The sequence below is a fragment of the Parasteatoda tepidariorum genome, chromosome 2 (genome assembly GCF_043381705.1).
Source record: "Parasteatoda tepidariorum isolate YZ-2023 chromosome 2, CAS_Ptep_4.0, whole genome shotgun sequence".
NCBI lineage: Eukaryota > Metazoa > Arthropoda > Arachnida > Araneae > Theridiidae > Parasteatoda > Parasteatoda tepidariorum.
In genome coordinates, this window is record NC_092205.1 from 22,643,929 (window position 1) to 22,656,016 (window position 12,088).

Sequence of the window (12,088 nt, forward strand, 5' to 3'; positions counted from 1 at the left end):
AATCTTTGCAAAGACAAACATTAAAACACTCTGTTTTAATACCTCATCTCAAGCGCTACAATTTTTTTTAATTACTGAGAAGCTTCACTCGCCCACCCCAGAAATAAATGTGAAGTAATTTTACTTGCTGAAAAGTTTGATAACAAATCAAATAGGGATCCCCATTTAATAATTTATTTTTTCTCTTTTAAAATATTCACAATGAATGTTTAAGATTTATATCTGGCAACATGTTATCTCTCTCCCCCTCTTGCTACTTTTGATTGGTAATCTACTCAAGCACAAGCTCATGAAATAAAGATCTCGTGAAGGAACAATAAATTGTCTACAACAATTTGTAAATAATCAATATTTAAAGCAAAAAATAAAAATGACGAGGAATTTCCCAAATAGCTTAATTATATATATGGATAAAACTAAGTAGATTTCCCTAAAAAAATTTAAATTGTGAAGTATTTAAACTACAAAATTTCAATTCAAAAGTCTGATAAAATGATTAAGGTTTGAAAAACATAGAACCATGCAGATTTATGAGCAGCTACGGTACTTGCTACATAGACTGCTATATTAAAAATTAAGAGTAGATTAGAAACATCCTAAATAAATATATTAACACTTTGTTAATAATAAATAAATGGAATTAACAATTTATGCAACTGATACAAGGATATATTCATTATTATTTCGATAAATACACAAAGTTCAATTTACTTTATATTTTCTTTGAAACAATTTTTAAATCCTTCATTGGATGTGAAAACATTTCTAATAAAAGGGATGGATTCTTCTCAATATATTCAGACCATTCACAGGATTTAAAGATTTCATTGAAATGTTTTACTACGAAATCAACTGCATTGTCTTTGAGAAGCTTGAGATTCAATAGATCAGATAAATACAGGATTTTGCATGCATTTTCCAAAGACAGAGCTGATAGAGCAAACTTATAACATGTATCTATTAAAGAAAGAACTTGATACTTATCGGCAATTATCAGCAATTCTAAAGTACTTTCGTCATCAATAATATCCACTGATCCTGTATACAAGAATTCCAAGAAAGATTTCAATGTCTTGGGATCAACGTCTGAGATTTCCACGACATTAGATTGATTTTCGAGCATGTCCTGGTGGTGAAACATGGCGCGAAACACTGGTGATCGAGCTGAGAGAAGAAATTTATGCGCAGGTAAACTCATGTTATCGGCTCTTAGTTCCACATCAGAATGTTCCAGGTCTGCAAAAAATTTTATGAGATCGTCTCTCATAGTTAGAAAATTACTCAACTTCATTGAATTAGGATCGTTTATGCTGACGATATCAGATAATACACTACCATTGGGTTCGGAAAACTCGCAAAACAAAGTAAAAGTAACACCGTTCATGTGGTTACTTTTATCATTTATAATCGTTCTTCTGGGGATAAAAGAAGGAAGCACCCATACGTCATTTTTGTTATTAGAAGGGAACAAATGTTGGACATTTAGCCATAAAATCTTTTCTCCTTCATGGTTTAGAAATGATATTTTGCCGTTTAAAAGTCTAGGTGAGGATGAGCCATCTTTTAATTTCCGTACTCTTAATCCTATAAAGTCATTTGGAGCATCAGCCGCAGATATTTCGTACATTGATGTTTCTGACAAAGAAAATATTCGATCCATTAAAAAAGACTTGCTTTCGGGTAAGGTTATTTGCCAAATAAAACTGGCTCTATCNGTATACAAGAATTCCAGGAAAGATTTCAATGTCTTGGGATCAACGTCTGAGATTTCCACGACATTAGATTGATTTTCGAGCATGTCCTGGTGGTGGAACATGGCGCGAAACACTGGTGATCGAGCTGAGAGAAGAAATTTATGCGCAGGTAAACTCATGTTATCAGCTCTTAGCTCCACATCAGAATGTTCCAGGTCTGCAAACATTTTTCTAAGATCGTCTCTCATAGTTAGAACATTACTCAACTTCATTGAATTAGGATCGTTTGTGCTGACGATATCAGATAATACCCTACCATTGGGTTCGGAAAACTCGCAAAACAAAGTAAAAGTAACACCGTTCATGTGGTTATTTTTATCATTTATTATCGTTTTTTTGGCGATAAAAGAAGGAAGCACCCATACGTCATTTTTGTCAGTAGAAGGGAACAAATATTGGACATTTAGCCATAAAATCTTTTCTCCTTCATGGTTTAGAAATGATATTTTGCCGTTTAAAAGTTTAGGTGAGGATGAGTCATCTTTTAATTTACGTACTCTTAATCCTATAAAGTCATTTGGAGCATCAGCCGCAGATATTTCGTACATTGATGTTTCTGACAAAGAAAATATTCGATCCATTAAAAAAGACTTGCTTTCGGGTAAGGTTATTTGCCAAATAAAACTGGCCCTATCCACTTCTATTTTAGTTCGGGCTACACAGTTTGGTCGTTCCTGCATGGTGTACATCTGGCACTGGATGGTTAAGATGTCCTTGTTCCAGGTCAAACTGTCTTTAGCTATCTTCCCACAATGAAAACGCCACCATAGAAAGCTCTTTCTTTTAAATACTGTCAAGCTCTTTCCTGTACATATTTTTGCGAAACGACTACTATCATAAGTTTCTATTATATTGCCACTTTCACCAATCAATTGAAATATGAAAGAAATTGATACTTCCTCATCACCCGCATCGATGTCATTTCTGTGCAAATAACATAAAACAATATCATTATCTATTGTTTTAAATGGAGGTGTAATGCTTAAGTACCATTTGCTTCCGCCAAAATTTATAGGAGTAAAAACTGGACTCTTGAGATGCTCTCCGTCCCTGCTTTCATAACAGCAAGAAGAAAAATTTTTAATTTCCCATCGGAAAGAATAACTTATCCGTTCAACCATCACAAACTACTTTTTGAAGAACCACTTTGGAGAGCTTCAATTATTAGTCCACACAATATTCAACAAATTCTTTGGCAAGTGACTCTAAGAAATGTGGGGCATAAGAAATGGAAAATGTATGGTGAGAAAAACAGACCAATGAGAGCGAACTACTCGGTTCTGATCACTCTCTTTGACAAATACGAGATTTTAGGGAACAATACGAAAAATAGATAAGAAGATATATGTTTTGGGGAGCAAAGGGGGTCTTCTTAACAATCAAGTTCAACAGGTGGCATGAATGATGTTGTAGATTAGAATATAGATATCCTAAGATAATTTTCAGGAAGAGTGACAATTAAAAAAGGAAGAATGAAAAGTTAGGAGCAGCAAAGCAGATTTGGTAAGTCTCAAATATTAATAATAAACACGAACGCCAGCAGAGAGAGTCAATATGAGCACAATAGATTTTTAGGGTCAAATAAGTAACTTGCTTAAAAAAAATTTGAAAAATAAATTTAAAGTTCTATTTCTCGGAAATTATTCAAATGATTTCGTTCAAATGCTGCATTTTGGCATATAAATATATTTGCCATTGCTTTAAAATGAATGTAAAAATTTGCATACCTTGCAATTGAAAATTTTGTCGACCATTATTTATTTTTGTAATCAATTGTCTTTGGATAAACCAATTTTTTAATTGCGTACAAGAAATTTTCAACTAGCTTAAAAATTCCTCGAGATAAAAGAATGAAGATATCGTTCGCTCTCCTGACCACACTATTGGAATCATATATACTCTAGATTGCGGTCATCCCGCAATTTTAAAACACAAAGTTTTTTTATTAAAGAAAGAAAGGTAGTTTATTAAATGAATGCAGTGTCTGATTTCGCAATTTAAAATACCGTCAACGCGAACGAATTAGCAGTCCTATGGCGGAAAATATAAAAGTATTCTGTATATTTTTCGCGCACTGTAGAATGCGCAATAAAATTAAACGGATCACTCTGAATAACTTTTGATCTAATGATCGGATCTTCAAGATCAAATAAATAATTTTTTCTGAAATTCGATGTCATAGGAACTATTCGACCGATTTCGCTCATATTTTGTATTTTGCTGTGTAAAATTACTTTCTTTAACATGATGTAAAAAGTTATATATCTTACAATCATTACAATTTTTCGACTTTTTTTTAAATTAAATGATAAACAATAATAAAAGTTTTATATTTCTTTCTTTCTTTCATTTTTTTTTCCTTCTTCTTTTTTTCTTCTTCTTTTTTCATAATTTATGTGCTAAAAACTATTTCAATTCACTAAAAAAAATTCTCGATATATGGCAAAAAAAATTAACATGTAAGGGTCCATTCCATACCTTTTTCCTGAACAAAACTATTCGACCCTGTTTCTCAGATTGTGTCTGCCAGGTATCTTACAGGTCAGAAATCTGAAAAAGATGTAAAAAAAAAAAAGCATGTTTATTCAGAGAAAGTACGTTTTTGCGTCCGATTTCGTAACTTAAAATATCGTCTGCACTTATTAATTAGCATATTCGAGATCAGACCTTGAAACCATTAAGATTGCCCTAGAATGTGAAATTCCGCTCATTAGATCAAAAGTTATTTAGGTCGATTTGTTTTATTATTTACCCACTGTTCGCCCCAACGCAAATTACTAATTGGCAATACAGATATTTGGCAATGTTATTAACATTTGATAATTCAAGGATCGCTACAGATGCGATAGATAAAATCAAATCAGTGTAGATTGAATCTTTATACTATCAAAACAAGGTAAGGTCATACATTTATGAAATTTGTAAATGCAAATTTTTTTAAAATCAATCTTGTGAAAAATTCCATAAAATGAAACTTTTCTTACCCAAACATATCTCCCCCATTTATCTTTTTTTTCCCCTTCTCATTTCAAATTTTGTATAGAGATAAGGAATTCAAGCCATCCACTAAGAAATTGAACTAACTTACAGGTACTCTTATAACGCCAGAATCGTTTGTTCTATCATGAAATTTGGTTAGCAGGTGCAAAGGGCAAATTAATCCTCGATCCTGAAATTCACGGTAGAGCCTTGTAAAAAATTGTACGGTAGAGCCATGTAAAAAATGGAACATTTGTTACAAGCTAATTAAAAAAGGAACTATATTCTTGGAAACAAAATTAAAGGAAAATTGGTACTTATTCATTTAAAGGAACCTTGAGAAATCACCATACTATTATTGACTCCAATTAGGCTTAATTTATTTTGTTAATATGTAAAACTTGAAATTAAAATAAGCTGTATACTTAAAAGAAGAAATGGTACTAGTATTTCGTTAAGAGAAACGTAAAAGATCAAGCTATTAAAAACGTCGATAAAGCTTAATTTAGTTAACAAGTACTCATTGAAATGATAAAGACATGCTGTGTACTATAAAACAAAATTAATAGAGAAATGGTACTAAATTGTTGATGAAAAATAAAAGAAAACTGTGGTATTATGATAATGGGTTCAATTTTAGTAGAAACCAAATATACAAAAGTAAGTACAAAGTGATTGCATTAGTATATTTGGTACCTATTAAAACTGCATCAATACTGTGCAGCTTTGATATAGATATTGTGAAAAAGAGACTTTTTACGGATTTCATGAGTGAGGTAAATTTCGACTATCATGAGTTGGCCTCGAGCAACAGCCCCCTGCTGAATGATTCTGAATGTAGTTAATCTCTATTTTGATGGTTTGAACTATTAAAAACTTGTTTGACTTAATCTAATAAGACCAAAAATAATAATAAATTTTAAAAATGGAATTATTACAGCTTTGTTAATTGTGTTGGTATAGATCTTTTAGTTTTGTGTAGGATTTACATTATTGTTTAGAACAGAACTGATAAGGTATTCAGCTAAGTAAGGAATAAAATCAACCAATTAAGATAATATCTTAAACTGGTTGATTATGTGGCTTATCATAGTTTCGAAATAAACTCATATTGCATTCTATTGTGTCTGGGTTGTGTAGTTTTTGTGCAGAAAGACCTAGAAAGATGATGGCCGTCCTTTCTTTTTTTTTTTTAAACTTCTTCTTTAATGCTTGAATTAAAAAAAGTTTTATGGAAAAAAAAATATTTTTCCAGTTTTTTGCTGGAGAAAATCATATCTTCGATAAAAAAATAGATCGCGAAATACCGATTTCTTTTGTGCCGCTCTTCTCAAAACACAAATGCTTTTTTTATTTTATTTTTTTTAACTTCCTCTTTAATGCTTGAATTAAAAAATTTGTATGGAAAAAAAATATATTTTTCCAGTTTTTTGTTGGAGAAAATAATATTTCGAAAAAAAAAAAAAACGCGAAATACCGATTTCTTTTGTGCCGCTCTTTTCAAAACATAAATGTTCAAGAAATAAAAACAATCTCAACTTTTTCAAAGTAAAATCTCATATAGCCTGGATTAAATAGGTTCTGAGAGGGTTTAGGTCTACTGTTCCCAAATGGCGGGACCCTGAGTTTCCCTTGAAGAATAAAAGAGAGTTTCAATTCCTTGAAGAATTCCGAGAGTTTCAATTTTTTAAACCAATGATGATTTCAAAACCTGTCATTATATCCAAATAACAAACCATCATTTACTTGATATTTTGTTTATTTAAATAAAATAACAATAAAAAAGAATTCGTAAAATTTTTAAATAAAATATTTCTTACAAAAACACTGTATTGATTACATTATATTATATAAAGAATATACATTTATAAAAACTGCATTATCATTTCTCATTGAACTTTTCCGTTCAATATAAAAAAATCAAATCATAGAATAATGAATTAAGTTTCACTGATAACCCTTTTCAACGCTTATAAGTTCTTTTTCGGAAACTATAATTCAGTGTACTTCATATTTATTAGCTACTATTTTATTTTATTTATCATTTATGTTTCCGTGACCGTAAAAAATTGAGAAACGCTGGCTGGAGCCAGGGCTCTTTATTTAATTCTTTATTTATTTAACTCTTTATTTCTTAATTTAGGCTTCTCTTTATTTAATTAATTGAATTAAAGAGAATAGAAGGGCTGGTTCACTCCTTAGTAGAAACTCTCGCCGCGCCGATCCTCCGATTTTCTCTAGTGACGTCACTTTGGCGCAAAGTTCGCATTTTTACTTCAAGAACGAAGCGTTCGGCCTTAATAGCTCTAACTAATATTGAAACATTTCTTTCTGTGACATATTCTAAGATCTTTTTTTTTTCTTTTCTATAATGACTTTCCTCAGTTTTTGCAGTGAATTTACAAATATTTAAAACTATTATCGAAATGCCAGTTTGCGCGATTGCAACTTGCAAAATGAACAACTATGTAAAGAATGGATTCCGAAATGACACAGTTAATATAAAACAGCAATACGTTTATTCTGTCGTAAAGAACTTTTATAAAAATTCATTATCTAAATAGAAACCGCCTCATTACTTCAAAAAGAAAGGTAGGTGAAAAAAATTGATAAAGTCAAAGAAAATTAAAATGTAAATAAAAAGTATAAATAAAATATAGAGTATATAGTTGAAATTCTCCTAATTTCATAACATATTTTTAATGTAGTTATTCGAAATATTTATGATTTTTTTAAAAAATTACATTCTCTTCAATTTAAATATCTATAAATTACATCATCGTAAATTTAAATATCTATAAGCAATTGTAAAATTTCTAATGTCATAATGAGCCTAAATTATTATTCTGTTTCAGTAATTAGCGTTCAATGTTGATGTTTTCTAATGATTAAGTATGAACAAATTAATGGCATATTTTAAAATCAGGGATTCTAAATTTAACTCAACTTATTGTTATAAAAGAATATGTAGATAAAAAAGTGTCGATATATGCTTTAATTTTTCTTAATAATTAAAGTTAAAACTAGACTTTTTAAAATAAAGTATTTATAGTGTCATTTTCGCCAACTAGTAAAACATTTTTATAAGTTTAAAATGGTATTTTTTTTAATATAATGGCCAAGAAAGTTTTTTTGAACTATGTTTATGAACGGAAATAATGTGTTAATTACGTAAAGTTTGAAAGCTAATAACCAGAAAAAGTCTAACTTATTTTTACAAAGAGAAAGATGCAAAGTTATCATAATATCTTTGCTTGCGATCTCCGAGATCTGTGGACACAGTGACGTCATGAGGAGGGAAATCGTAGCTTCAGCTCTAAGAGCGGAGTGAACTAGCCCTTCTATTATCTTTAGCCCTGGGCTGGAGCCCTGGATTATATTATTTTCTGACTTCGAACCACCTTGCCTCGGACACAGTAAAATATATGGAGGACTTCTTTCCTCATAATTTTAGGGGATTTATGCTTGTGGTAAACTTTGGCATTTTTTTATTTTCATAAACATATTGTTTTTCTTTGCACTGTGGAATAATTTCTGATGAATCATTTCCTTTGTAATCGATCAACGTCAATTATTTTATGTTTTATAACCGTCGTGTAGCATCCGACTCACTTTTTGGGTTTACGACTACTAATGTTCAACTCCGTAGCCTTATAATTTTTAACCTAATCCAGAAGGCAAGAGAACTCCTGGATCAAGTATTGTGGTAAATTTGTCTTCAGGAAGAACTTTTTGATGGAACTAACCATGGAGTGGAGAAACCCCATTGTTAACCTGACTGAAAAGGGACTCTAACCCATGATCCGTCTATCAGAGGATATTTTACGCAAACACTGTGGTCTGTGCGAGCCGGAAGCGGAATTCGTATCCCCAACCCCTGCCATCGCTGGGATTCGAACCTGGTTCACCCCATCGGAAGGCGAACGTTCCACCACGGCTCTAACATCAATTATTATTGGTATTGTATATTGGTGATGATTTTGAGGTGGTTGATCGTCAAAGTAGATCATTGGCTGCGCCAAAGTATTTTTGTCAAACATAATTTCTATCACCAATTTTCTTCCTTACCTATTTCAAAATTTAGGCATTTTTGGAAACTGAAAACGTTTTAAAAACTAAATTTAAAACTGACCTTTGTTTATGATTAACACATATTCTTGTGTTCTTAAACATGCTTTAATAGTCAGCATTAAGATTGAATTACAACTTAGACTTGAAGGGATATCATAAATCACCAATAAACTAAAAATACGTCAATAGGTAACAGATCAGACAATTTTACAAAATTATTATTTATTTATTTTTTACCACCACATGTAAATTTTTTCTGGTTTATCATGGACGGCTCAAATATTGAATATAAAATTGTATATTCTTTGCATCCTAAGTATATTCTTTGTATCCTATGTATATTCTTTGTATCCTATGTATATTCTTTGCATCCTATGTCTATTCTTTGTATCCTATGTATATTCTTTGGCTCGAAAATGGTTCACAGACTCACTTTGTGTATGTCATGCACCACTTAATAAAGTTGCACTTATTGACTTTAAAAATTTGGTAACAGGCTGGACAACATAAAATATTTTTTTTCTCCCTTTTTTCAGAATTCAAAAATTTTTAGAAGCAATCTTTCAGCCAAAGATTGTTTTTAAAATGATTATTACCACTTACGGAATCATGAAAATAATATCAAAAAGTGATATCATCTACAAATGATTATCATTAGTAACAGCTTTGACAGTAACAGACAGGACACTTCACTTGGACAACACAAAACAATTAATATAAATCAGGAAATAAATACAATGGACCCCGCTTAAAGGAATACCATTTGCAGCCAATATTAACACAGCGTTATTCGATTAAAAGTGGAATGCTTCATTCAGTTTTAAATACTTAATTTTTTCAGAATTTTAATTTTTAATGGGGGAATGCATAGTATAGTGTTTTGTCATAAATTCAATTTTATGATCAATAAATAATTACAATTTAAACTGTCTGTGTCAGTATGAAATAGAAGTGTCATTTAAAGTTTTATGAAAATAAATATATGCTAACGAAAAAAAATATTACAGGTAGGATAATATTATTTTTCTGTTCCTTTCGAAAAAATCTGTGTCTAAAGACTGACTTTTCACCCATTTAATTCGTCAATTTATCGAAATTCGAATTTCCCTTTCTTTTTTTACTTAGACTTTCAGAGCTTGCATATTCCTTCCAAATACTGCAATTTTTATTTATTTATTTATTTATCCTCGATATTTGAGAAATTTTAAAACTTCTCTATTTTTTTCTTTTACGATTATTTTAAATCATTCCTTTTCACATTCATCTTGTATTCTCTGGAGTAAGCAATGATTATTCTACTTTAGAGAAAGACACACTCAGGGCCTCTTTATTGCCTGGGCCCACTAGGTATGGGCCTAGAGCCCACAATTTCTGTGGAACCTCAGATATTAATAAAAAGTCCTTATTATTACTGTTTCTTTTAATTACTGAAAGAAATAGGTTTTCTCAAAAAATTCATTTTTTTTTTTAAATTTCAAATTTTTTTGCATGCATTTTCCAGATGCAATCAAGTAATAAGTGACTTTTAGCAGAAATCACGGATTTCAATTGTTTGTGGTCACCAAAGTATTTTTATTTTGACATATATAACATTGTTTTTTTATATTTTGCTCTAATTTATAGATGCGTAAACTTTATCTTACAAAAATGATCTTCAATTGTTTGCTTCCAAAATTTCCTAGAATGTTTCTCTTGAACCATGCAAATCAATCGATTCTTTTTTATTGTTAGGACTACTCTTCAGTAATATAATTTCAAAATATTTTGCAAGAGGCCCGGATAATTTGGGGGGCCTTGGTCCTGAATTTGTTCTGATCGGTCCCTGGACACACTGTAGACTAGTGTGCTAGGTTTTTGAAACTTTTTCTTATCAAAGCTAGTAGCACACCAGGAGGGTAGCATAAGTCTTCACCTCGAAACAAATCACCATATTGAAGTGACTACCTGATGTTTCATTCTAGCTAGTGAAACATTTCTCATTTTTTTTTTTTTTTTTTTTTTTTTTTTTTTTTTTTTTTTTTTTTTTTTTTTTTTTTTNTTTTTTTTTTTTTTTTTTCATTTCAGTACCTCTTCTTTGCGTAATTAAGCGTGGACTGAAAACGACAAATATCCACTTAAACGAGGAAATTTAATATTAGTTTCATATAAAATGATTTAGTTCCATTAAATTTTATTCCTATAAGCGGGTTATTAGATTAGATTACATCCGATATACAATTAAGTATACACACATCTTCTAGATTTATTATAAAATGCATTTTTTAAATGAATAAGTGTTTTGAAGTTATTTTGCACATTGGAAATAATTGGTAAGCTGAAAAAAAAAGAAATTTAACTTTTTATGACAGTATATCGAGGAATCTTCCAGGATTGCTCTTTGCCAAAAATGTATAGAAAATATAACGCTTGACAAATTCTTATATTATGTATTACACATAATAACTTAATACGTATTTTCGAAAATCACAATCATCCAAGCCAACAGTCTATTTCATTAAAAAAATATTATTTTGACCTTGGCCAAAGAATTTGCCATGTGGCAAACTATTTACGTTTTGGATTTCAACTCGGTTAACAGCTAACTTAGCTGCATCACAAAATTAAAAATTGACTAGTTGTCCATTGTCGAACTAGAAATATACTTCTGGTGTATTGTTGAGGAGGTGGGATCAATAACAATTCGAAAGTTACTCTAGCGCACGCACAAACACACCACAATTTTAGAGCGGAACGTAAATAATAATAGTCCCCTCCCAACCTCCGCACCACGCTTCACAACCAATCAAATGTCCGTAGACATTTTCGGCTCTGAAACAACCGAAAGCATGACATTGAAGTGAATACTAAAGCGCCATTCACACTGCCCCCGAGTTCCCTAAACGCAAGTGCGAGAACCATGATGACTCAGGGGATAGAGCGTTCGCTTTCCAATGAGTGCACGGGGTACGAATCCCAGCGCTGGCTGGTCGATACGAATTCCGCATTCGGCTTGCACAGTGCTGACGTAAAATATCCTCAGTGGTAGGCGGATCATGGGTTTGAGTCCCCCTGCAATCAGGTTAACTGTAAGAGGTTTACGCGGTTTTCCTCTCCATGAAACGCAGATGCGGTTTAAATCCATCAAAAAAGTTCTCCACGAAGGCAAATTCTCCCAATATTTGATCCAGGAGCTCCCTTGTCTTCTGGATTGGGTTCAAAATTACAAGGCAACGGAGTGAACCAAAAAAATTGGGTCGGCTGTTCAACGACGGTTATGAAATAAAAAAAACGCTCGTGCGAATAAT

At 31.4% G+C, this 12,088-nt stretch overlaps 1 protein-coding gene across 1 annotated transcript; it reads right to left on the reverse strand.

Annotated features, from left to right (window-relative positions):
- Positions 1 to 631: 631 nt before the first annotated feature.
- Positions 632 to 3,073, reverse strand: LOC110282210 (uncharacterized). Its single transcript, XM_071177287.1, has one exon. The coding sequence runs from the start codon at positions 2,873 to 2,875 to the stop codon at positions 713 to 715; it is 2,163 nt and encodes a 720-aa protein (XP_071033388.1). The 5' UTR covers positions 2,876 to 3,073; the 3' UTR covers positions 632 to 712.
- Between the last annotated feature and the right edge of the window lie 9,015 nt (positions 3,074 to 12,088).